Raw genomic sequence first — 24,951 nt, forward strand, 5'->3', positions numbered from 1 at the left:
TCTATAAATCTAAAATGTTTAGCTGCTATGTTTGGAAACAAGAAGCTTGGAGGAAAAGGACATCTCATTATAAATATGAAAGTTCTAATAGTTAATAACAGTGTATAGTATAAAAATTTCAGTTTCTTATGTCAAACTGTAGAGAAATATAGAGTAAAAAAGTGAGTGTCTCTTCACTACCCACTTCATCCTGCTCTTTCCACTTTGATGTGATTATCACTTCTCCCCCTTCCCATTCCTATTACAAGCATCCCTGCAGAACTTCTCCCCAGTTAACATTGTTCTGGTATAGGCCTCTTGTTTCACTTTTTAAAAACATGTAGCATACGTAAAGAACCCTTAACTGAATTTTCACAAAGTGAACACACCTATCACCCAAAGCACGAATAAAAAGCTCCTTTTATGCTTTCTTCCTCAATGTCTTGGAGAAAATTCTGCATATATGTTGCAAAGATATCAGTTTCCGATGACATATTTTATTTACAGACTTATGATAGTATTCTTTAATTTCAGTTGGAAAACTGATAATGTATGAAATACTTAATTTAAAGTCACTTTTTCTATATCTGGAGCTAGTTATTTTAAATGGTAGTGCTGCATAGTCTGCTCATATTTCAACAGTAGTTCCTTTTGCAAACATTTCCAGTGCAACCACTATGTAAGGGTTACTGGGTATGCAGAGATAAAGCAGGTCTTCAAGGAACTCCAGGTCTTAGGTGGCTATATGGGGAAAGACAAGGGTTATAGGCAAGACGAGAATACATGCAATTACAATAGCAGATTTACTTTTTTTCAGACTGGAGATCTTCTATTATTTCCTCATATGAATAATTTAGGAGATGGAGAAGACAACATTAACAGTGGCAGTCAGTCATGTCCATTCTGTGTATGCAGAAAACGGGCTAACGGTTGAAATCTTCTCAGTGACTTGGATTGTCCTTATTTTCCCCATGTAATTTTTTTCTTTATTATAAAAGAAAATTGAGACTTGCTGTTAACCTGTTTACTGTTAATGTAGAAATTTTCTGTTAGGGCTGGTGACTGGAAATTTTATGTGTCCCTTTCTTTATGTTTGAAAGGTTAAGTTTACTTCTTTTGTTTTAGTCAATTTAATGTCCTCTTTTGCTCCTTTTGCTCCTTTCCACAGACGTTAATTGTAAACCTTCATGTAATAGACAGAGTACTAGCTAGGTACTAGGTTTATAGAAAACCTTAAATTTTTTTCTTATGATGTAGGAGTCAAGTAATGTCTGCTCAAAGCACATGTGAGACGTTTTCTGGCAGAACCAGGTGCTATGACAAAATATAACACAAACATCAGACTCAGATTTGGGGCTTGAGTCTTCCGAAATAAGTTGATCTTGAGTTCAAAACAGGGAAGGATGTATAGGGATGATACAAAGTAATCTTTTCTGTTCTCTTTAGCCTTAACCAGTAGTTCTACACAGTCATGAGGTTTCATTCATTTTGAAAGCAGATGCTACTTTTCCTGTATTCCAGTGCTCTACCTTAATCTATTTTAGTTGTTTAATAGTAAGTAAAGCATATTTTTTCAAAATATAGAGTATTAATTTTAGCTAAGGGAAAGATTTTCAGTTGAAAATTTCTGAAGAAAGTGTTGTTAGACTATATACATTCCTATACTGAATTTCTGCTTATACTTTGTCATCTGGTGTTTATATTTAAAGACAATTTCTATAGCACCCATGGAATTGCTGTCTGAACCAGGAGGCTATGCTCCATATATTTCAGGGCTAGTTGCTGATGTCTTCTCTAGATCTTTAGAATTTTAGACCTTGGCACTTCCACTCTTACAGAAACCCCTGCTTCTTTGGGCACTCGTGTCATCTGAACACCATACCTCATAACCTTCCTCATCCGCAGACCATTGAGGATATTCTTCCTTTTTTAGTGGAATCCTTGCTCCTGCCTGGGTTACTTCTGTGATTTATCCATAACGTTGTCCTTGGCATTTTATTGATTTTTCTCATCTTTAGTGATTGACTTTTTTTTCCACTTTAGCACTCAGTGTCATGGCCCAGATTCTGTTGCTTTTCGCCCAGAACTCATTACTTCTGAAGTTATCAATTCAGGTTGATCACTGAACATACGACTTCCCCTATTTCATGTTTCTTAATCCTCTGCTTCCAGTTTATCTGCGACAGAATTTCCAGTTCATATAATGTCTTTACCAATCCCTTCCTAAGTTTATTTTTTTGCCTCTTCATCATGTTATCAGTCTTAAACCTTTCTCTTGCCAAGGTTCTCTTAATTCTTCCTAACTGTCTTTTTGTCAAACCCACCTGACAAAATCTTAACTCTGCATTTTCCAACTGAGCACTACTGAATTAAAAAAAAAAAAAAAAAAGTCACATAGGCAGTAACAAGTACACAAGTTTATTGTTACCAGCCTCAAATGGGCCCACATAGTTATGCTGTAATTCTGTTTTTTCTAGTCTTCTCACTTTTTACACAGTTATTTTAGACATTCACCACTGTCCTCATATCTCCAGCCTTCCACTCTCAGAATATGACTTGGCATTTCATTTCACAGAGAAATTGGAAATCCTCAGATGAGAACCCCCACAATGTTCCTGCCACGAAACATACAAACTTATTTACATCTGCACTCACTCTGTTTTGTTTGTTTGTTCTTACTGTTTATAGCAGGAGGAGTCTTGCTTTCAAGGAGTGGAAAAACCACATGCCTTTAGAAACCAAGTGGATAATATAAATATATGAAGCAGTAGGGTAAGGAATAATTCTGTGGCTTATAACAAAGTGATAAGAGCTATCTAAGGACATCAAGTTTAAGTTTTTAATTATCAGCTGGAAAGAAGCCTGCCACAATGAGCATGTTTGGTGAACCAGGACTAATCTCCACATTCGAGCTCTGGATCCTATTCCCTGTGGCCTTTTTAGGGCTTTACTCTCCTGAATATGCCTCTTTTTTCCCGTGTTCAACCTTTTTTGCTATTTGTTCTTCCCCGCTAATATTTGAACATTTTCGAGCTTGTCCTATATTTTAAAACCTTCATTTATCCCTATTTTCTAGCTACTGTACTTTCTCACTTTTATATTTTAAAGAGAGGGTTGCCCGAGGTTTGATGCTTGACAAAGTTCTGTTGGAGTCCTTATGCTACTGTTCATGAGCTTTGAGACTTCTGTCGTTGCTAAGCCTCAGTTTCCTCATCTGTACAAATGTGGGTAATATTTATACCCAGTCATAACAGTAAGTATTAAGTGAGAGAATGCATATAAAATAGCACAAAACAAGGGCATATTTAGATGCATATTCAGCTATATTTGCTTCAGTCTGTGGCAGTCTTTTTCTGTCCCTATCCCTGAATACTTACTGGGTTTGTTTACTGGGTTTTTTTCTCAGGAGTACTCAGTACCACTGACTACTACTTAGTCTCCCCCAAGCACTCTCTTCTGCTGTTGTTTCTGACAACCCCCCACCCAGCTTATCCTTTGTTTCTGTGAGTACTCCCTTGGGTGCCTTATGCTCTTTGTCCTGTGGCACCCTTTAAATATTTATATTCCTCAGGATTCTGTCTTGGTCTTCGCACAGTTATTAAAGGTGAGCTATCAGTTTGGCTCTAATCTCTCAAGAAGCCAAAGTAAAGAAGAAGCATTATGATACTAATTTATAGTTAATGATTATTTACTATGTCTTAGGCATTTTTATAAGCACTTTACATGTATTACTTGATATAATCAGCACGCTGTGATGTAGATGAGAACACTGAATACTGAGAGGTAAACCTGCCCAAAGTCTTACTGCAGATAATTCAATTCTAGACAGTTGAATTCTGAAGCTTGCCTTCCTGACTATAACACTATGCACTGTTCCAAAACTGCTAAGTGATTAGTAGTATTTAGAAGGGTAAAGCATCCTTCAGGGGAACCCAAGTGTCTTCTGGGACTTAGGCCTGAAATGATGTATGTGATGATCCTTTGGGGAGATGAGAGAGTGTCCTGTTAGGATCCTGTGATAAATACTATAGTAGCATTGCAGTCTTATGAGGGCCTTCTCAGTGGGAGAACATAATATTATACCAAAACAAAACACACCACACACACACACACACACACAGTTTTTCCATAATTGCATTTTTCAAAGAGCCCTTGGATAACAATTTGGGAGCTAACATTTCAAAGTTACGTTTAATAGTTTAAAAAGGACAAAATCAGCATCTTACTCATCTTTGTATCTACATTATCTAATCTAGGACCAGTCACACAACAATAATTCAGTCAGTATTTGTGGAGTGAATGTGGCCACACTTACCTGGTCTGCTACTAAAGAAAAAATGACTTGGAACAGGATGTATTTCATGACAGGTTCTGTGGGTGAAGTTGACAGTTGCTTGCAAGATCTGATGAGTTCAAAAGGCAGAAATAAGGAGGAACTCTGTCCCTGTGTCCCGTTTTTCCTCCCCATTTCCATATTTATTTACTCCTTAATTTATACAAAAGCATTTATTTGACTCTTCCTATGTATACAAAATACTGTGTAAAGTGATGGACATCCAGTGGTGAATAAGACAAAGTCCCTGCCCTTAAGATGTTTACGTTCTGGTGAGATATATAGAAAACTAATCTGATGGTAAGCAAATATTCAGATAATACGCAGCTGTTCAGGCAGTGAGAACAAGCTAGAGGAAGTATGTGTGTGTTCTTTAGGTCTTCATTAGGGTTGCAGGGTGTATGTGAAGATGAGAAATGGTGAGAAATGTGGTTTGTGGTAAGCCAGTCCAGGTTGTGGTTTTTGACAGTTTTCCCTTCTACCCTTCCCCTATATCTCCATAATTCCTTTCTACTGGTCTGGTGAGTAAAAGGAAGATCAATGGAGAAATATGTTCCAAGTGCCACAAAGTTCCTTTTCTTGCTGAATATCATAACTGATACTGCATGATTAATCTCTTCAGTAACTATTTTTCACTGTGGATCTCTAAGTTGTGAACTCCTCAAGAACAGGGGCTGTGTTTTTTGTTTGTCTCTGTGTCTTTAACATCTAATAGTTAATGCAAGCAAAAAAGCTATTTAATGTTGGTAGTCATTTTATGTATCATTCTGGTAACCAAAGCATAGTTGCCCTATTTTTTTCTATGAAAACCAGAGCTCAAGTTTTAAACAAATTAGCTTAACAAAACTACTGGTAGTTTAAGATCATCGGTCTTCGAGTAGGGAAAATTACTACACAGAAGAATTGAAGTTTTGGGGTTTTTTTTTTTAATTACAAGGATATTCACAACGTAACAGAAGAACTCAGTAAAAAATTTGGTCAACCATGTTTAGCTTGAAATGTTTTATTATTGTTTTGATTTTAGAGTTATGTGGAAGATCGAAGAAATTACTCTGAGCTTCAAATTAGATGTCAACGTTTGGCCTTAGAATTAGCAGACACAAAACAGTTAATTCAGCAAGGGGACTACCGTCAAGAAAACTATGATAGAGTCAAAAGGTAAGCTGTTAAGGTGGCTACTGTAGTTCTCCTTTTTCACATGCATCAGAGTCGCCTGAATTCTTACTGTCTGTAGTTTTGACTTTTCCAGAATGTCATAATTGGAATCATACAATATAGGAGCTTTTATTTTTTTTTTAAAGATTTTTTAATTTCTTTATTCGACAGAGATAGAGACACCCAGCGAGAGAGGGAACGCAAGCAGGGGGAGTGGGAGAGGAAGAAGCAGGCTCATAGAGGAAGAGCCTGTTGTGGGGCTCGATCCCATAACGCCGAGATCACACCCTGAGCCGAAGGCAGACGCTTAACCGCTGTGCCACCCAGGCGCCCCAATATGGGACCTTTTAAAATTGGCTTCTTTCACTTAGTGATGTACATTTACATTTTCTCTATGTCTTTTCATGGCTTGATAGTTCATTTCTTTTTGCTGCTGAATAATATTTCATTGTCTGGATGTACCATCATTCATGTATCCATTCACCTGATGAAGGACATCTTGGTTGCTTTCAAGTTTTGGTAATTCTGTGTAAGGCTGCTGTAAACATCCATGTGCAGGTTTTTGTTTGGACATAAGTTTTTTGCTCCTTTGGTAAATACCAAGCAGCACAATTGTATGGTAAGAGTATTTTTAGTTTTGTAGGAAACCACCAAACTTTCTGTCCCTAAGTGTCTGTACCATTTTGCATTTCTACCAGTAGTGAATGAGAATTCCTGTTGTTTTATGTCTTTGCTGGTATTTGGCATTCTGGATTTTGGCCACACCAGTAGGTGTGTAGGGATATCTCACTGTTGTTTCAATTTGCGTTTTTCTGATGACATAATGTGGAACATCTTTTCAAGTGCTTATTTGCAATCTGTATATCTTCTTTGGTGAGGTATCTGTTAAGGTCTTTGGCCCATTTTTTAATTGGGTTATTTGTTTTCTTACTGTTGAGTTCTAAAATACTTTGTATGTTTTGGATAACAGTCCTTATCAGATATGTCTTTAGCAAATATTTTCTCCCAGTCTATGGCTTGTCTTTTCATTCTCTTGACATATACCTTATTCTGCATTGCACAAAAAGCATGTGGTTTTGGCAGTTTGTTGGGTTTAGATTGTATTTTTATATCGGCTTTTATTTTATTTGGAAGTTGCTGCTGTCTTTTAAAATATAATATCTTAGAAGATAGAGACCCAGTAAAGTCCCATGAGTGTAAATATTTTTTAAATCTCACTTAATGATTATTTTTGTTTTATGAAATCAATTTAAATACTTGTTTTATCTAAAGTTTTTTTTATCTATTCCTTTCTGACAAAGGGCGTACACACTTTCAAAAAATAATACTTTCTGAGAATGTTTCCCAGTGCTACTAAGTAGCTATTGCAAAGAATTTTCCTTTTACTGGAATGTACTTTTCTGTATTTCATACATTAATGAGCCACTACTTAGCTCGATGTCCCTGGGTACATCTCTTACTATTCTACTATTCTAAGCCAAAATTTTGTCATCCATGAGAGGGCGCTAATACTAATAAATGTACTATAAAAACAAAGATGATCAAATAAAGGAATATTTATGGAAGTATTTATAGGTACATTATTCTAATTGTTCACTGCTGCCTCTACCTGCACCTAAAATAATTCTTGAAATGTAATAGTCACTTAATGAATATTTATTAAATGAATGGACTTTAAAAATTATTTAACAACCTAAGTAGATTCTAAGGCGCAGATTGGTACTCCTGCTCCCAGCGTGACTGACATGCAGTATATGTTATTATGTATGTATTAATGTCAAAATAAGGTAATTATTGCAGCTTGAAATCCGTGGCTCTTAAATAAAGCTAGATTTCAAAAGAATCATTTCAAAAGTAAGTAGACTGTGATGGTCAGAGATAATATTTTGAGTTGGTGTTTTGATGTCCTCTGTACCACTATAAATCTCTAGCAGTAATAGCTAAAAGGTGAAAAGAGAAAACTAAAAAGCCTAATCATCAGAATAATCAGCATGGCCGTGAATGAAGGATAAATGAGCCATGATGTGTCATGAGTTGGTAATTATAGAAGCTGGGTGATGAGAGCAGGGGGTTTTATATGTATGTTTTATTTGCTATAATGAAAACCTAGGAAGGAAAAACAGCCTTAATCAAAAATGATAAACATCTTTATGTGCTAGATATAGAACAGAAAAACAAAACAAGCAAGAGGGGCTCAAACAGAACCCTTTGGTTCACTCAATAGAATAAATAGATAGAAGAAATGTTCTGGTTATAAATATGCAAGATAAACGGGGGGATCACTTTTATAAATTCTTATAAATGTGCAAAAGGAAGCAGGTACGTGGATGTTAATCATATCATTATTAGAAAGATTTCAGATGCTTTTCAACAGCAGAATGGGAAATCAGTTATAATTTATTTCTACAGTGTAATTCAATGTGGCAGTTAAAATCATTAAATTATATCTGAATGTATCTATATGGATAAGTCAGACACATTATATTTTAGAAAGCATGTCCATCTTTTTAAAATTTTTTATTTTAAAAAGGTGTGTCCATCTTTTTTTTTTTTAAGCAGTTCATTACTTTCTGGCATAACGTAATTTTCTCAGGTTTATTTTCTAATTTCATTGCCTTAGCCCCTTCTCTAATGAGTCCTGGTTCCTTTTAGTGAGGCATACCATTTAGAAATTATTATTATTTTTTAAAAGATTTTATTTATTTATTTGACAGAGATAGCCAGCGAGAAAAGGAACACAAGCAGGGGGAGTGGGAGAGGAAGAAGCAGGCTCCCAGTAGGGAGCCTGATGTGGGGCTGGATCCCAGGATCCTGGGATCGCGCCCTGAGCTGAGCCAAAGGCAGACGCGTAACGACTGAGCCACCCAGGTGCCCCACTATTTAGAAATTAATATTTGAAAGCTGGTCATTGATACATTGGTCATCGTTTCTAGGCCCTTTCAGTAAAGAGCGGTAATGGAGAGGGAATGAGGAAGATGGCTTAACACGCTAGGGATAAGATCATACTGATACCTCTAATTCCAATTCAGTGCCATAGTAGCTAGTTGAAGGGGCTTCAACTGTCCAAATATGGTACAACTTGAGTATCAAAATGAATATTAACAATAATGAGTTATTATCTGTTGACTAGAATAAGAACCCTGAGTGCATGCTAATAATAAAGAGGATTTTTACAGTAGAATGCCAACCAATAAATATATATACATATTACAGTTACCCTTTTGTAACCTTATGATATTATTTGATTCAGAATTATCAGTGGAAGCTAAAACCATTGGGTAAAAGGATATTAGGGAAGAACATATTGTTACAATCTCAAAGTATGTTTCCCGTAGATGACTTATTAATTGTGGAGGGCAAAAAGGTAATTTTGTATTTGAGTTTTTTGGCAGATACCACCTTAACCAGGTGATCAGGGTTGTTTTCACTAATCACGGGAGATAGTGACATTATGTGCCTCTTTGAGTACTGAGACTTTACGTACTCTTTATGTGATGTACTGAGGACACATTATCACTTGCGTAGTATCTTTCCCCCAAATGCTTAACCTGAATCCAGTTATAGGGAAACATGAGACAAATGAAAATTGAATGACATTCCATAAAACAATTTGCCAGTGCTGTACAAAAAGCCTTTTCCCCCCTGCAAATATCCTTTCTGTGTCTTTTACAACGTTAACTAAGGAACTGCTCAGAGTTACAGAAGACTAAAGATACATGACATCCAAATGCAGTGCATGATAATATATTGGATCCTATACCAGGAGGGAAAAATGCCAGTTGGAACAATTGACAGAATTGGAAAATGGATTATATATTAGATACTGTATTAGGGCTAATAATACTGTGATTATATAAGAGAATATCTTTAATCTTAGAAAATTCACACCAAATTATTTAGGGATAAAGGGACTTAATGTCTGCATATATCTCTCAAATATTTAAGGGGAAAAATTGCATATGAGTGTGTGTGTGTGTGTGTGTGTGTGTTCATTCACCTATATGAACAACAGAGAGGGAGAGAATAAATATGACAAAGTCTTATTTAGTAAATATTACAAAGTAAATATAAAATGTTAACACTTGTTGAGTAAAGTATTTAAGAAAAAATGATATGGAAACACTAAATTTATCATTATATCTAGGTGATGATATAGGAACGTTGAGGAAAATGTAGGCAACTAAGTTTACCTGTAGTGTCTTATCTTTTTAAAAAGCAAAACAAGACTTTAATGCAAATATAGACCAGTGTTAACTCTTGTCAGCTGTGGATAGCAAGATCATGGATGTTTTGCTATATCATGCTTTATACCTTTTTTTTTTTATGTAAGAAAAATCATAGCAAAAGGAGCATGATCATTACCATGTGAGAATACAAACATTTGCGTGTAAACACACAAAACACTTAAATATGTACCAAAATATTGATACTGTCGATTATCTTTAGTTAGTGGGTTTATGGGTGATTGTTATTTTATAATTTTTGCTTTGCTCACTTTTCTTCAATAAACATAACTTTGTTAACGAGAAGAAAAATATTTTTCTAAACCAGTTATTGAAAAATCTACCTAAAAGAAAAACAATTCTTAACAGCTATCAGCATGGAAACACCAGGTAGGTAGATGACAGAAAGTACAAAGAAACTGATTCTGACTGGACAGGATAGATTTAGAGTTAGTAAGTCTATTTCTCTGCTCACTTTGTAAGATACCTGTTGTAGGTTTGTTCCAATTCTTGGTTTTACTGTTTTGGGTTAAGAGCTTATCCGGAAATGGAAATTAGAATCTCTGGATAATCATAAACAATTTGTGAATCAAATAGTCACAAGAATGCCTCCTCGTGTATCTGCTATGCAATCTGAGTGATGAGTTAAGGGCTTTTTGACGCTAACTGAACTGAAAGCCTAGAGCCATATATAAATTCTTTAAAAGTTTTGGCTTCAAGATAAGATTGATGATGATTAGTGAAAAGATACCAGAGTGTACCTTAGAAGGTTTTATTATGTATTTTACTGACCAGTGTAGTTTACATACTTGTTTTTTAAAGATAATAAATGTATATTTATATATCTGAACAGTCTTGAATGGAGAGTCTCCTAAATTTGAAAAGCAGGTACTTTATTGTTCATAGAATGACACTGAAGCCCCACTGCTGGTATCTCTGTTCAGTTTCCTGAAATATAGTCAATGCGTTTTCAGTGTTCATTGTAAAATGGGATATAAAAAAACAAACTGGGATATAAAATATATGTATGTATTTGAATTTTATTTTAGTAAAAATAAACAAGTGTATTTGAATTTTATAGCGAGCGTGATGCACTTGAACAGGAAATAATTGAGTTAAGGAGAAAACATGAAATACTTGAAGCCTCTCACATAACTCAAGCTAAAGAAAGAAGTGAATTATCAAAAGAGGTAAGCTTATAGAGTCACATGTATTTTATCTACAGTGATTGTGGACATAGCCCAAGGCAGGATTGTGGGAGGGACATTTTTCCTTTTTGATGTAGTTAACAGAAAAAGGGACTTCAGTAGCTCTGTTTGGATGGAAAGTTGCAAAGTAAAAATTAGCCGTTTTTATGTGGTAAGCAAAAGCCCAAGTGAAAGAAAATAATACAGTAAACATTGAAAAGTAAGAGGAATTTGCTTTGGACACTGTCTGTCTCTGCACCTATGTAGGTAACCACCTTACAGCAGACTGTTACTTTACTGCAAAAAGATAAAGACTATCTCAATCGCCAAAACATGGAGCTTAGTGTTCGCTGTGCCCATGAAGAAGATCGCCTTGAAAGACTTCAGGCACAACTTGAAGAAACGAAAAAGGCTAGAGAAGAGATGTATGAAAAATATGTAACATCCAGGCAAGATTTACGTTATTTTTCACATAAAATAGTTACAAATTAACACCAGCTTCTTTGAGGGAAACTCTTAGCTTTGGGGAAGAACAATGATTTTTTTTTTTAAGGTATCTAGGACTATATTAAGATAATAGTTCATTTTGTTTCCTTGTAATATATTCTTTTTATTTTATTTTATTTTTTTTAATGATTTTTTATTATATTATGTTAGTCACCATACAGTACATCCCCGGATTCCGATGTAAAGTTCGATGCTTCGTTAGTTACGTATAATATATTCTTATCCTAGTTGGTTTTTTTTCTTAAGCCATAGTGGGTTTTTTCCCCCAATAACGAAAAGCCTATTTCTTTTAGGTCAGTGTATAGATGCTGTAACTACTGTGTTTTCTTATGACATAATCTTTTTAATTCCCTATACTAAGATCTCTATATAAGTGTTTTTTTTTAAAAAGTGCATAATTATCTCCATAGAAGTATCTTTTTGAAAAAAATCTAATCGTGCAGAGCCTAGCCAAGCTGACTTTTTCCTGACTGTGTAAAACATAAGAATGAGGAGAGAGCATTGCATATAAGCTCTGGAATCAGACTCATGTCTTTCAATCCTGTCTTCTCTCTTCAACTAGATGTATAAGCTATTAGGGTTCCTTTATGCTAATACCCTTTATAATCCTTGAGATACTTATTTTTATCAGCACATCAAAAACTAAAACAAATTTAAAATTTTATTCTTTAACATTTCACACATTCATAACTTTTTCCCTAGCCTGTGGTATTTTTCATCAGTTTGTGCTCCTGCTAATGGCCTAGGTGATGTTCTGTGACTTTGCTAAGAGATCACAGTGGTTATGATTATTGTGCTTAGAAGGAAGGTTTTATAAGGAGTCAATTAGAGTCATTTGGTTTTGTTTTTAATTGTATTTGTATCCCAACATGTACCTCACCGGATTATTTTTAAATGAAGGGCTTTCCATATGCATCAGTTTTCAAATCTCTGGTCATATGCATTGAAAACTACTAGTAAAATATTTTTGAAGATTAATGGTTATTCAACATAAAGTAACATTTTATATAGTAATTAAGCCTTTTGGGCAATATATCTAACAGCTGTGTTTTTCAAATAACATTGAATATAGAACATATTCAACATGAGATAATAAATCTTACATGAAGGGCAAAAATACGTTTCTTTTACAAAAGCAAATTTCATGGATATTACTTTTGACTCCTTGCAGAGATCATTATAAAACAGAATATGAAAATAAGCTACATGATGAATTGGAACAAATCAGATTGAAAACCAATCAAGAAATTAATCAACTTCGAAGTGCCTCTCGGGAAATGTATGAACGGGAAAACAGGTATTTAAAAAAAAAGGAAATTTGTAGGTAAAAGTAGGAAATTTATTTCTCTTTGTTTGAAACTTGTATTTTATTGAAATTAAAATATTTCTATGACAATCTCTTTTTTAATTCATTAAAGAATTGTCAACTCTAAATCAAAATATAATGGAACATTAAAGTTCTAAGATCTTTGGTAACTAGCTAGGAATAAGGTTCATCAGACCTTAAGTTAAGCCTCTTCACTCTGGTATTCCCATTATCTCTTCATTACCCTGGTAACTTTTCCTTTTGCCTTTATGGCAGCTTAGATTGAGGACAGAGATAGAAGGAAATAAGAGATACCAGTAGTTCTTCCCATAACATGCCAGTGATTTCTCTAAGAAATTTTTAAAAACTGGAATGATAATATGAAATATTACGTATGCCTCAATTATCTGCTGACCCTGACAGATGTTGTATTAGATAATCTTGAAGATGATCATTTTTATTCATTTTAACCACTTTTAGATTAGTATATATTAGATTCCCTAGCTGGTGATGGGTAGTATTAGGGGCAAATAAATGCTCCTTATTTCAATAGCATTTATTTTTATATACTATCATTATATTTCATATGACTTTTAAAAGTTTATATTTCAGTGGGAAAATTATTTTGAAATCGACTTGTCATATTAGTTTATCAGCACTGATTTGAATATATGATATTTTGAAGTTTGTCACCAAGCAGGACTTTAAATCAGACTTAATTCTGTAATTATCACTGTAACATGTTATTCTGTTTGAAGTATAGTAGCAAGAAATTTAAGAGTTCCACCCCTCAATTCTGGAGAGAAAATCTCTATTAATGTAGTTGGCCTCTACTGGGGAAAATATGTAAGAAATACATGTGCAGAATTATACTTTGGGTAGAAAAGCAGCAAGAAAACTTTTAAATCCCTGTTAAATTGTTATTTTAATAAAACAGATTGAGATTTTTATGGTAATGCTGAAATACTTTTGAGCAGTTAAATAACTGGACAACCACATGCAAAAAAATGAAATTGGACTACTATCTTACACTATACATAAAAAAATAACTCAAAATAAATTAAAGACTTGAATGTAAGACCTAAAACCATAAACTCCTGGAAGATAACATAGGCAGTAAGGTTCTCAACACCAGTCTTGGTGATGATTTTTTTAATCTGACACCAAAACACAGGCAACAAAAGCAAAAATGGCTGTCCAGTTTTCCCAGCACGATTTACTGAGAAGACTCCATTATTTCTGGGCTTTCCCTTCTGTTCCATTTATCTGGGTCTGTTTTTATGCCAGTGCCAATACTGTTTTGATTACTTTTGCTTTGTAATATAATTTGAAAATGATGCCTTCAGTCTTGTTCTTCTTTCTCAAGATTGCTGTGGTTATTCAGGAAATCTTGTGGTTCCATACACATTTAGGATTTTTGTTCTAGTTCTGTGAAAAATGCCATTGGAATTTTTATAGGGATTTCATTGAATCTCTAGATTGCTTTGGGTGGAATGGATACTTCACCAGTCCTTCTATGCATGATCATGGAATTTCTTTCCATTTATTTGTGTCTTTATTTTCTTCAATCAATTAAAGAAGACAGAAAAGTATATATTTAAATGTACATTTATAAATAATTACAAATTAAATACCTGTTTAACCACCATCCAAATCAAGAAGTCAGTGTCAGTATCACAGAAATGTCCTTGAGAGCTTCCTGCTTAAATTCTTCCTTCCATAAAGATAACTACTATTCTGATTTTTATGCTAATAACTTTCTTGCTTTTCCTTATACTTCTATTATCTAAATTACCAGTAAGTGTGTACCTCTGAGAAGTATAGTTTAGTTTTTCATATTATATTAGTATCACAAAATGGGATCATGCTGTATATTTTCTTTTGTGGCTTTGTGTGATTCTTCATATAGCCTTATGATTTTAAGATTCATATGCTGTTGCATTTAGCTCTTCATGATCATAACTGAAGTATACCATTTTTATGAATTCATCCTTAGGACAGCAAAGATATTAAGAGATTAGAGAGACATGCATACAGAGAGATTAAAAAATGACAAAGAATTTCTTCCATCTTTTTCAAAATTTTGGTTAGTCCCAGCCCTGTATTAGGTAAGAAGGACCCGGTACCTTGTGGTTGTTTGTTCTTAAGGTTCAAAATGCAGACCAAAAGAAGAGGAATAAGCCTACTATATACTAAGGTTAATGTTCGAAATTTTACATTTGAGCTCTCCAAGCAGCATATTCACTTATTGAGCAAATATTTATTGGGATCCACCATATGCCAGATACATGCCATAGATATAGCGGTGACATCTGTCTTCACAAAGTTGATTGTCTAGTAGACATAAAGACAATAGAAAAACAATAATTATAAGTATAATGATAATGGAGAAGATGACAGGAAACACAGGATGAGACCATATAGAATTGGGGAAGACTTCATAACAGAAGAAATACCCATGCTGATACCTGCATGATGACTAAGAGTAAGACTGAGTTAGGGGAGGGAAGGGAATTGGGGGAATGAATGTCCAGCGTGTACAAAACCTGGAGATTAGACAGTATGAAGTTTTTGAACAAACTGAAAATAATTCAGTATGGCTAGAGTGTAGACTGAGAGGCAGAGAGTTCTATGAGATAAGAGGGAAACAGGTCCAGATCATGCATTTGGACCGTTGTCTAGGTAAGACCAGTGAGGAACAACTGAAAGATTTTAAGAATATGTGTTGTATGATTTGGTTTTATATAAAAAAGAGACTGCTAGGGGTGCCTGAGTGGCTCAGTTGGTTAAACAGCCGATTCTTGATCTTGGCTCAGGTCATGATCTCAGGGTTGTGAGATCGATCTCTGCGTTGGGCTCCATGCTTGGTGTGGAGCCTGCATGAGATTCTCTCTCTCCCTTTCCCTCTGCCCCTCCCCCCCCCGACACACACGCTGTGTGTGCATGCTCATTCTGTCTCTCTCTCTTTCTCTCTCTAAAAAAAAGAAAAAAGTGCTCTTTTTTTTAGAGAGAGACTGCAATGTGGAGAGACTAGAAAAGTGGAGTATATGGCTGTAGACAGAGAGACTACTTTTTGAGCTTGTTTCTGTTATCAGAATGAGAAGTAATGATAAAACTAGATTAGTAGCAATAGAGATGGAGAGTAGTGGGCCAGATTGGAAACCTGTCTAGGAGGTGGAACCAGCAGATTCAGATTGAATTACGGAGTGAGAAGATGTTAAGTATGTCATCAGGTTTCTGGATTGAGTAGCTAATGTGGATGGTAATGAGATTTTTAAAACATTAGAAGAAAATAAGGCTTTAATAAGAAAACATAAATTTAGCCTTATTTGAAGTTTCTGTGTAATAGGGAAATAGAAGAATTGACTATATAAGGTTCTAAATCTCAAGAGAAATTTTGGACATAAGATAGACCTATGGCATAAGGGATATTATTTCTTTTTTTCAAGTAAGTACTTTCAGTCCTGTGGCTCAATTCTGTTAGGGATTTTATAGGCTTTTATTGACTGACTTAAAAACCTTAAAATTCATGGGATTATTTCAGTGATAACATGCATAATTACTTCCAAATAGTCCACATAACTACACGAACTTTGGTATTATCCCGATTTTTTAGCTTTTGTTCTTTAAAAAAAAAAAATCCTTTAAAATGCATGATAATATTAGACAAATTAGCTCTTATTCTGTAGGAAGCTTGATAACAGGTTAGTTGGGAAACAGCTGACAGAACCATTTCTGGAAGTGGGGAAACTGAAGGCAGATTTCCTTTTCCCCAGTAATATTCTGACTCCATGTGTACATCAAAATGGATACCACCTAACCAGGGAATTCCTGGGACTGGGGCTGCTGCCCTGGCAGCCTCAGCCCGCCCCTATTCGACCAATGACATGGATATTGAAACTAGAGTGGGCAGTTGCCACCAGGTGGTGCTAAACTGCAGCCCAGATCCAAATGGGATTTGAATTGGCAGAGACCCCTAAGCCAGCTAGTTGCATAGGCTCACCTTTGTCATTTTATTAACCTCACAGTCATCCAACCCTGTGTCTATATGGCTGAAACTTTTTGAATCACATTTTCTTCATTATGGCAAGATTTAACTGTACTTAGAGCTTATATCTCACTCGTCTTTTACAAAGTAAAAATAAACTCTAAATTATTTCTTTTGAAATTTCACAGTATGAGTTACACAGATGAAGTATTTACACTTGCATATTTGTACTTAGTCTCCTTACCTCTCCCCCAATCAACATTTTTAGAAGAAAAGTAAATGATGATATTAGAGAAATATGTTATGCCTTTGGTTGGCTTTCTGTACACTGGAGGGATATTAAGAGAGTGCCTTTTATTTTCTCCTCTTCGACGTGGAAAAGAAAGATGGAACTCCTGCCGTCTGATCTTGGCATCTGCCCCTGTAATCATACCAGTAGTTTGTGAAGTTAAGGGGTTGAGAGGAAGGGGAAGAGAGTAGAAGAGGTAAAGACTTAAGAAAAGGCACAGATAAGCAAAGAAAGAACTTGGGTATTTGCGTACATCAAAAATACTGTAGTTGGGATTATAACATGTAGGTATGCTTTTGCTCAGTCTGTGAGTTAATGTTTCTTATCTTCTTCTGTACTTTATATTTGCTTTAAAATCCAGTTTGGAGCTGTGTGAAATAATGAGTGAAATTAATTCTAGTGGTGAGATTTGTTATATAAATTATTTCTTGCTTAGTAGGTATTTTGTGACTGAAATGTACAGACCCTCTTACGCATTTGGAAGAAGAGCATTATTCCCTGAACAAGGAGTATATTATGAAAGAGATTTGGATCAAAAGACTAAACTTAAATTCTGCCTCAGCCACTAAACTAGCTGAGTGAATGTATCACTTGATATCCCTGAAGTTTGATTTCCTCTTTTATAAAATGAGCCAATATTACTATGTCACAAGGTGTTCTGTAAGGTCTAAATGAGATCATGGATGTGAAAAGTGCATTATAAATTTTTAAGCTATGTATAAATGGCAGTTCTTTTAATACCTTTTATCTGTATGCAGTATTTTAAATTTTTTTCTTTTATCAATTTGTTGTCAGTGTCAGTAAAGTGAGGATTCTATAAAAGTCAACTGAGGGGTTCCTGGCTGGCTCAGTCAGAAGAGCGTGTGCTGCGATGCTTGATCTTGGGGTCGTGAGTTCGAGCCCCACATTGGGTGTAGAGATTACTTAAATAAATAAAACATGAAAAAAAAGTCAACTGATAACATTATGAAATTGTTTATCATTAAAAGGCACTACTACAAAATATGTAATTCCTAAGTATTGATCTCCGTAGCATCGAACCATTTTTCTTAAACGACATGATATAGACATCGAGGACCTGAGTGTCATTTGTTTCGATCTAAATTTGTACATAAAATGCTAACTTATTTGTTCCTAATTAATACTATGAGATAATAAAGAGGAGATAAATTCAGCTGATTAAGTTTTGCCAGAAAATAAAGCTATTTTTACCTACAGTAGTCTTATTGTGAACCCAGAAAGAACCATTCTCATAGTGATACTGTAAAAAGGAGAAGAATGAGTTTGTTAGAGGTATTTTATTATGCTTTTGAAAATGACAAGGCAGTAGGGAAAGGGAGATCAAAAATACGCTTTTAAACGTAACCATATTGCTTTAATGATTTTATTTTCCCACCAAGTCAATAAAAACCATCTTGATCAGTATTTGTCATCTTCCCAAACTACTCAGGAAGAAACCTTAATGACATAAACTTGAAATTTGTATAGAATCTTGGAGTGATATTAAACACTCTTCAATCTAAGTTTATTTACGAAGGTTAGTTTACTATACATAATGCATGAGAATAGATGAATGGACTAGTGTACGGAGGCTCCATTCATCATTTTAATAGTGTACGTCCTCAGTGCTTAAACAGACTTTTTTCGTTCACGTCTGATTAGGTATCTATATAATTTTTTCATTTATTATATGGAAAAACTTAAGAATATTCAACTTTATCTTTTCAGTTCGATTATTCTAAAGTATATGGCTTTACAGATAACTCTTTCAATATATTAACTTACCAAATAATTATAAATGAAATTTTATTGTTAGCTATATTTTATTATTAGCTATATTCTTTACACTTATAGGTGATTACCATATGTGTTCACTGCTTAATTAATAATATTTAATTATTTCAAGGTGTATATGGTGTTCCAGATATGAGGTGAGGTGAGCTTAGGTCATGCAGGAACTTAAATTTAACTACTGTATAGCTTATAGGGTGGTGAGGGAGGCAGTCACATTCATGACAGGGTCAGATTTTAAAAGGCCCTGATGTTGGTGGGGAATTCTTGGAAGTTTTACAGTAAAAGAGTAACATGATATATTCATTTTTTTGTAACTGGTTGCAATGTGGAAAGGATTAGAATTGAAGAGGGCCTGGAGGCAGGGAGATTGGTTAGGAGACTATTGCAAAGTTTAAGTGAAAATGAGAACTGGAAGGAAAGAATAAAAGCTGATTTTAAATAATATTTAGGTGAAAGAATTGGGATGACCTGATGGTGGACAGGAAGTGAATGTCAGAAATTACTCCAGCTTGTCTATTTTATTGGTCTCAGAGAGATGGGTGATCGGGCATGGCCATTAACCCAAGGTTGCAGACAAGACTTAGAGAGGGAGATAACTATTAATTCCTGATCTTTTACAGATATAGCAGCTCTGACCAAGCCTAAAAGTACTTGTGTAAGATGACGTTTAACACCAGAAATTTTTCTCTACTGCACCCCAGATGTCACTCCCCTTAGCCTTAGGGTGCCAGAAGGGCATTAAGCTGCTGAAGTCCCTCCAGCAGTCTTCTCTGTTTATCTAGGATACTCTTATATATATTGTCTTTTTCTTTTTATATAATAAAAAATCTTGGGAAGCACTACCCTAATTACCATTCTCTAAATGAATACCTTCATAATTTTTAATGTAGACTTTCATATTTAGATAACATACTAACAATAGCTACTATTTATTGAGTGCCGATTATGCATCAAGTGTTGTACTCAATACTCTACATACATTGTAGAGAGAATTAAATGGGACATTTTATGAGGTGGTAGGTATTAGTATCTCTGACTTAACGAATGAGGAAGCAGACACAGAGGGTGTGATTTGCCTATGATTATAGACTTTTTTTTTTATTTTTTTTAAAGATTTTATTTATTTATTCAACAGAGATAGAGACAGCCAGCGAGAGAGGGAACACAAGCAGGGGGAGTGGGAGAGGAAGAAGCAGGCTCATAGCAGAGGAGCCTGATGTGGGGCTCGATCCCATAACACCAGGATCACGCCCTGAGCCGAAGGCAGACGCTTAACCGCTGTGCCACCCAGGCGCCCCGATTATAGACTTTTTAAATGATGAAACTTAATACATCTGAATCTGGGGGCACCAGGGTGACTTAGTGGGTTAAGCATCTGCCTTCGGCTCAGGTCATGATGCCAGGATCCTGGGATCAAGCCTTACATCAAGCTCCCTACTCAGCAGGGAGCCTGCTTCTGCCTCTCTTTCTCTCTCTCCCTCTCCAGCTTTCCCTGCTTGTGGTCTCTCTATCAGATAAATAAATAAGATCTTTTTTAAAAAAAAATAAATATATCCAATTCTACAATGCAATTCAGATTCCTGTGTTACTTGGTCAAGGCTATGAAAATTGATAAAAGATTTTTCTTTTTTTTTTTTTAAAGATTTTATTTATTTATTCGACAGAGAGAGAGACAGCCAGCGAGAGAGGGAACACAAGCAGGGGGAGTGGGAGAGGAAGAAGCAGGCTTATAGCGGAGGAGCCCGATGTGGGGCTCGATCCCAGAACACCGGGATCACGCCCTGAGCCGAAGGCAGACGCTTAAGTGCTGTGCCACCCAGGCACCCCAAGATTTCTTATCAGAACTGTAATTTTGGTGGTAACTTATTTGGGAAAGAAGTTATGTTCTTTTTTTTTTTTTTAAGATTTATTTATGCTAGAGAGAGAGAGCACACACTACCCTCATTTTTTAAAACCTGTTACTAAGCTTTTGCCTCCCCGTACCACTCCAACAAAGCTATTCTTATCAGACCCCCAGAGATCTTCATGTTGCTGAAAATCTAGTGGTCATGTTCTCAGTGCCTATCTTACCTGATCTGTCAGCAATATTTAATACAGCTGGTCACTGCGTACTCCTGGAAATGCATATCTGTAACTGACTTTCAGGATACTACACTTTGACTTTTCCCCTTTCTTACTGGCTGCCCCTACTCCTTTTATTGGTCCTCCTCCTCTCCTTGTCATCAGCCTTCATCAGCTGCCTTCATGGCATTTCTATTTGGTTATCTAGTAAGCATCTTAAATTTAATATGTGCAGAAGCACACTTCTGTTCCTCCAACCGTGCTCCACCCTCAGTCCAACCCAGATCAGCTGCAGATAACTCTGTTCTACTTGCTCAGACGAAAAACCTTGAAGTCATAAACCTCTTTTTTTCACATGCCATATTCTGTTCATCAGCAGATGCTTTTGGTTGGGTCTTCAAAACTTAGAATTCTCTTACCATCTCACAGATACCACCTTGGTCCAAGCTACCATTATCTCTTGTCTGAATTTAAGGAGTCTCTTAAGTGGTTCCCCCGCTTCCTTCCTCACCCTCACAGGTCTACTGTCAGTCATTCCTCTGCTCAACTGAAAAGTCTTCCATCCAACTCAGCACGAGGTTAAGTGATTATAATGCCCTGTGATGGCTACACAGGCATGACATAATGCCTACATGATCTGCACCCAGTTGTCCCATCCTCATTTTACTACACTGTTCTAGCCCCTCGTTTAGTCACACTGCCTCTTGTTCCCTTAACTGGTATGCATGCTCCTCAGGTCCTTCGTATTTACCATTTCCACTGCTTAACCCCCTACTCCTAGATACCTTAGAGTCTTGTTTCCCTACTCTCTCCATGTCTTCAGATGTCACCTGCTTTCTGATGTCTTTCCTGACCACCCTATTTAAAATTGTAAAATTGCCATGCTTGCTGCCCACTAGCCCCTTCTTTGCTTTATTCTTCTCCAGAGCACTTAGCACCAACTAACATACTTTGGTTTCTTTCATACTGGAATGTAATCTCCACATAAGTAGAGATTTCATCTGTTTTTCAGTGCTGGATTCCCAGGTACCAGTACTTGGTACATAGTAAGTGCTCAATAAATATTTGTTGAATGAAAGAATTAGTTGGAACTACTTTTGAGAAATCAGGTAACTGTTGGCTTAGATGAAAACCTATACAAAGATTTATAATGAGATGGATTAAATAGTCACTCAGTTAACCGTCTACCAGATTCACCCAGTTTGAAACTGAAGTTGCTGGAGGGGCGGGGTGGAGGGATGAGATAACTGGGTGATGGACATTAAGAAGGGCCTGCGATGTAATGAGCACTGGGTGTTATATAAGACTGATGAATCACAGTCCTATGCCTCTAAAAGCAATAATATATTATATGTTAATTAATTAAATTAATATAAAAAATAAATTTAAAAAAAGATTCACCCAGTTTTATTTTAATATATTACATTGTGTTTTGTCAGTTACTTTTTAAACCTCAACATGTGAATAGATTTTAAATAAGTTTTTGCATTTTGATGCTTAAATTTTTCATAACTGGTTTTAAACCGTGTGGTTTGGTTAGATATCTACGCTGGGATAAAGTTTTCACATCTATAAAATGAAAAAAAAATAATCTGCTTGAGCACCAACTAAAATAAAAGGATAGGAAAATAATAGTATGTTCAGTCAACAGTAATCTCAAAAAGTTTCTCCTCTGAAAATGCATAGCTTCTCCCAAGAAATTGTGTTACGTAAAATTTCCACTTTGCCTTTTTTGTTATGTCCTATTCATTCATTTTCAACAACTGTGTTAATTAAAGGAACAATTATTGGTTATTTGATTATAAACAGCAGATAATCCACTTACAACCCTTCTTGTTAATGCATCTTAAAAACAAATGCATCAGATATGGAAATGAGCAGTTTTATGTGTTGTCCAGGAAAATAATCTAGAGGTAGAAGTGATTAATTCAAACACTTTCCCTATAAATAAGCTTGTCATATAAACAGCCTGTTTCAGTCCCTTTTTGTTCAGCTGGGAAAAATGTATTCACTTTTATTAACCAAAAATATTTTTACATGGAGGCAGAAAGAGGGTGGGTTGCTTAGTTGTGCCTGCTGAGCCCTTCTGACAACCATGGTTTTTCACTATTTATTCTTGGTGAATTTCAAGTTTTGAGTTGTTAGTGATGTTTATTCAGGCTAAGCATGCCCTTGACATTCCCAAACTGATTTGTTCCTGTTAGAACTTCAGAGCTTCCCAAGGTTTTTCTTATTCCTCCAACATTTTTCTTGCCACATTTCAGGTATAAATTTAGATTTGGCATATTGGTACCATGAAATTTATCTTCTGGTTGTAGGAAGATACATTCATGTACAGAAATCTATTGTTATGTTTTGTACTGAGGTTTCAGGTTTTGGTTATTAGATACTCCTGGCTAAACTTTATACATATGAAGTCATCTCTGCACAGATATATTAGTTTGCATATGAAACACATCTATTTTATTACAATATTAAAATCCTTTTATTTAGAGAAATAAAACTTCTTAAGTTTCTTGTTTGAATGTTATCATTTAAATGACATTATCTCCCAGTTGTTTGTCCCCTTAAGTCCTGGTTTATGCCTATTTCTCTAGCATGATTATTAATAACACCCTCTGTCTCTCATAAAAATGCCTCAAGTTGAAAAATACGTTATCTGGATACAAATTATAATATATACTGGGTCACTTTATTTTTGCATCTTTGCTCTTTACCTCCCATGTACAAATATAGGAGTATAGGAGAAAGAAGTATGTGTATATGGGGGATGGAGTTTGTAGGAAACAACACGAAAGAATCATGAAAAACAGTTTTGAAATAAAATGTTAACTTTTTAAAGATTTTATTTATTTGAGAGAGAGAAAGCATGAGCGGGGGAAGGAGCAGAGGGAGAGGGACAGGCCGACTCAGTGCAGAGCCCAATGCAGGGCTCGATCTCACGACCCTGAGATCAAGACCTGAGCCAAAAGTCAAGAGTCAGGCGTTTAACTGACTGAGCCACCCAGGCACCCCTCAAATGTTAACTTTTTAAAAGCATTTTTAAGGATGAAATATTTTAATTTTATATTTAAAACATTTGTTATAATGCTGACCGGTTGGCCAACTTCCAACATCATTCTCTATTATTATAATTATATTTGAGTATATGTTCAATTTGGACTTTTAAAACATTAGCTTCATTAGCTTGTACATGCTGCGGATAGTCTATCAATTTTTCGAGTTTGTTCTTTTGAAGAACATTAGAATTCCTGCTCTTTTGTAATTGTATGTTGCTACATTCTCTAATGCATTTAACATTTAAAAATGGATAATTTATTAGTTATATGGCAGTTAGGGTTTTATCTGTGGCTGGAATATAATCCATCTGGTGTTTTATCAAACTAGTCTAAGTTTGAAGGAGCATGGACTATAAAAACAATTTTATGTATAATATAATCACAATTCTGTCAAGGCTTATTTTTGATTTAACATTTGTGCTATGAGCTTCCACCCTTTCCTGTATGACAAAAACCTGATTGGGTGACAGGCATAGGGAGGGTTCATCAGATTAAAACAGCCCACCAACAAGCCCATAAAAACCCCTAGATTTAGATACTCCGACAGCCACCCCCTTGGGTCCCCTCGCTCCTTGGGAGGTTTGTGCTACCACTTTGCGCTCAATAAACCTTGCTTTGCTGCCCACCACTCTGTCTGGTCTACCTCTCCATTCTTTGAAGCGGCGTGACCGAGAACCACAGGCACTGATGGAGGAAAAAATCCTTCCACGAGATGACTGCAACAAGTTTTCTCCAGGAGAAAACTGTGAAACAAAAGGAACCTAAGAAAGGCAGCATAGTTTGATGAGGAGCGTGGACTCCAGAACCAGACAGTTTGGGCACATAGCTTACTTACCTGTGACCTTAGATAGATACTTAACTTCTCTGTGTTTCAGTCTTCTCCTTTGTAAAATGGAGATAATGATGGGGTTGTTCTGTGGGGTTGTTGTGAAGATTAAATGAATTATTATGCAAAATGCCTAAAATAGTTCCTAGCACGTGGCAAGCACTTTATATGTTTGTTATTACCGTTACTGTCAGTGGAATACATTCAGTTTATCTCAGACTTAATTTGAAACCTTAAAGGTCAA

The 24,951-nt window shown here is 35.5% G+C and overlaps 1 protein-coding gene across 6 annotated transcripts in view; it reads left to right on the top strand.

The window, feature by feature from the left end:
• The window catches only part of PIBF1 (progesterone immunomodulatory binding factor 1), a 204,286-nt gene that overhangs the window by 35,333 nt on the left and 144,002 nt on the right, over positions 1-24,951 (top strand). For all 6 annotated transcript variants that reach the window (XM_034665285.1, XM_034665284.1, XM_034665286.1 and 3 more), the window contains exons 6-9: positions 5,337-5,470; positions 10,772-10,880; positions 11,145-11,326; positions 12,556-12,681. In XM_034665285.1, the coding sequence (XP_034521176.1) occupies positions 5,337-5,470; positions 10,772-10,880; positions 11,145-11,326; positions 12,556-12,681 (551 nt within the window). The remainder of the gene's footprint in view (positions 1-5,336; positions 5,471-10,771; positions 10,881-11,144; positions 11,327-12,555; positions 12,682-24,951) is intronic.

Source organism: Ailuropoda melanoleuca, chromosome 7 (genome assembly GCF_002007445.2).
Source record: "Ailuropoda melanoleuca isolate Jingjing chromosome 7, ASM200744v2, whole genome shotgun sequence".
NCBI classification, from domain to species: domain Eukaryota; kingdom Metazoa; phylum Chordata; class Mammalia; order Carnivora; family Ursidae; genus Ailuropoda; species Ailuropoda melanoleuca.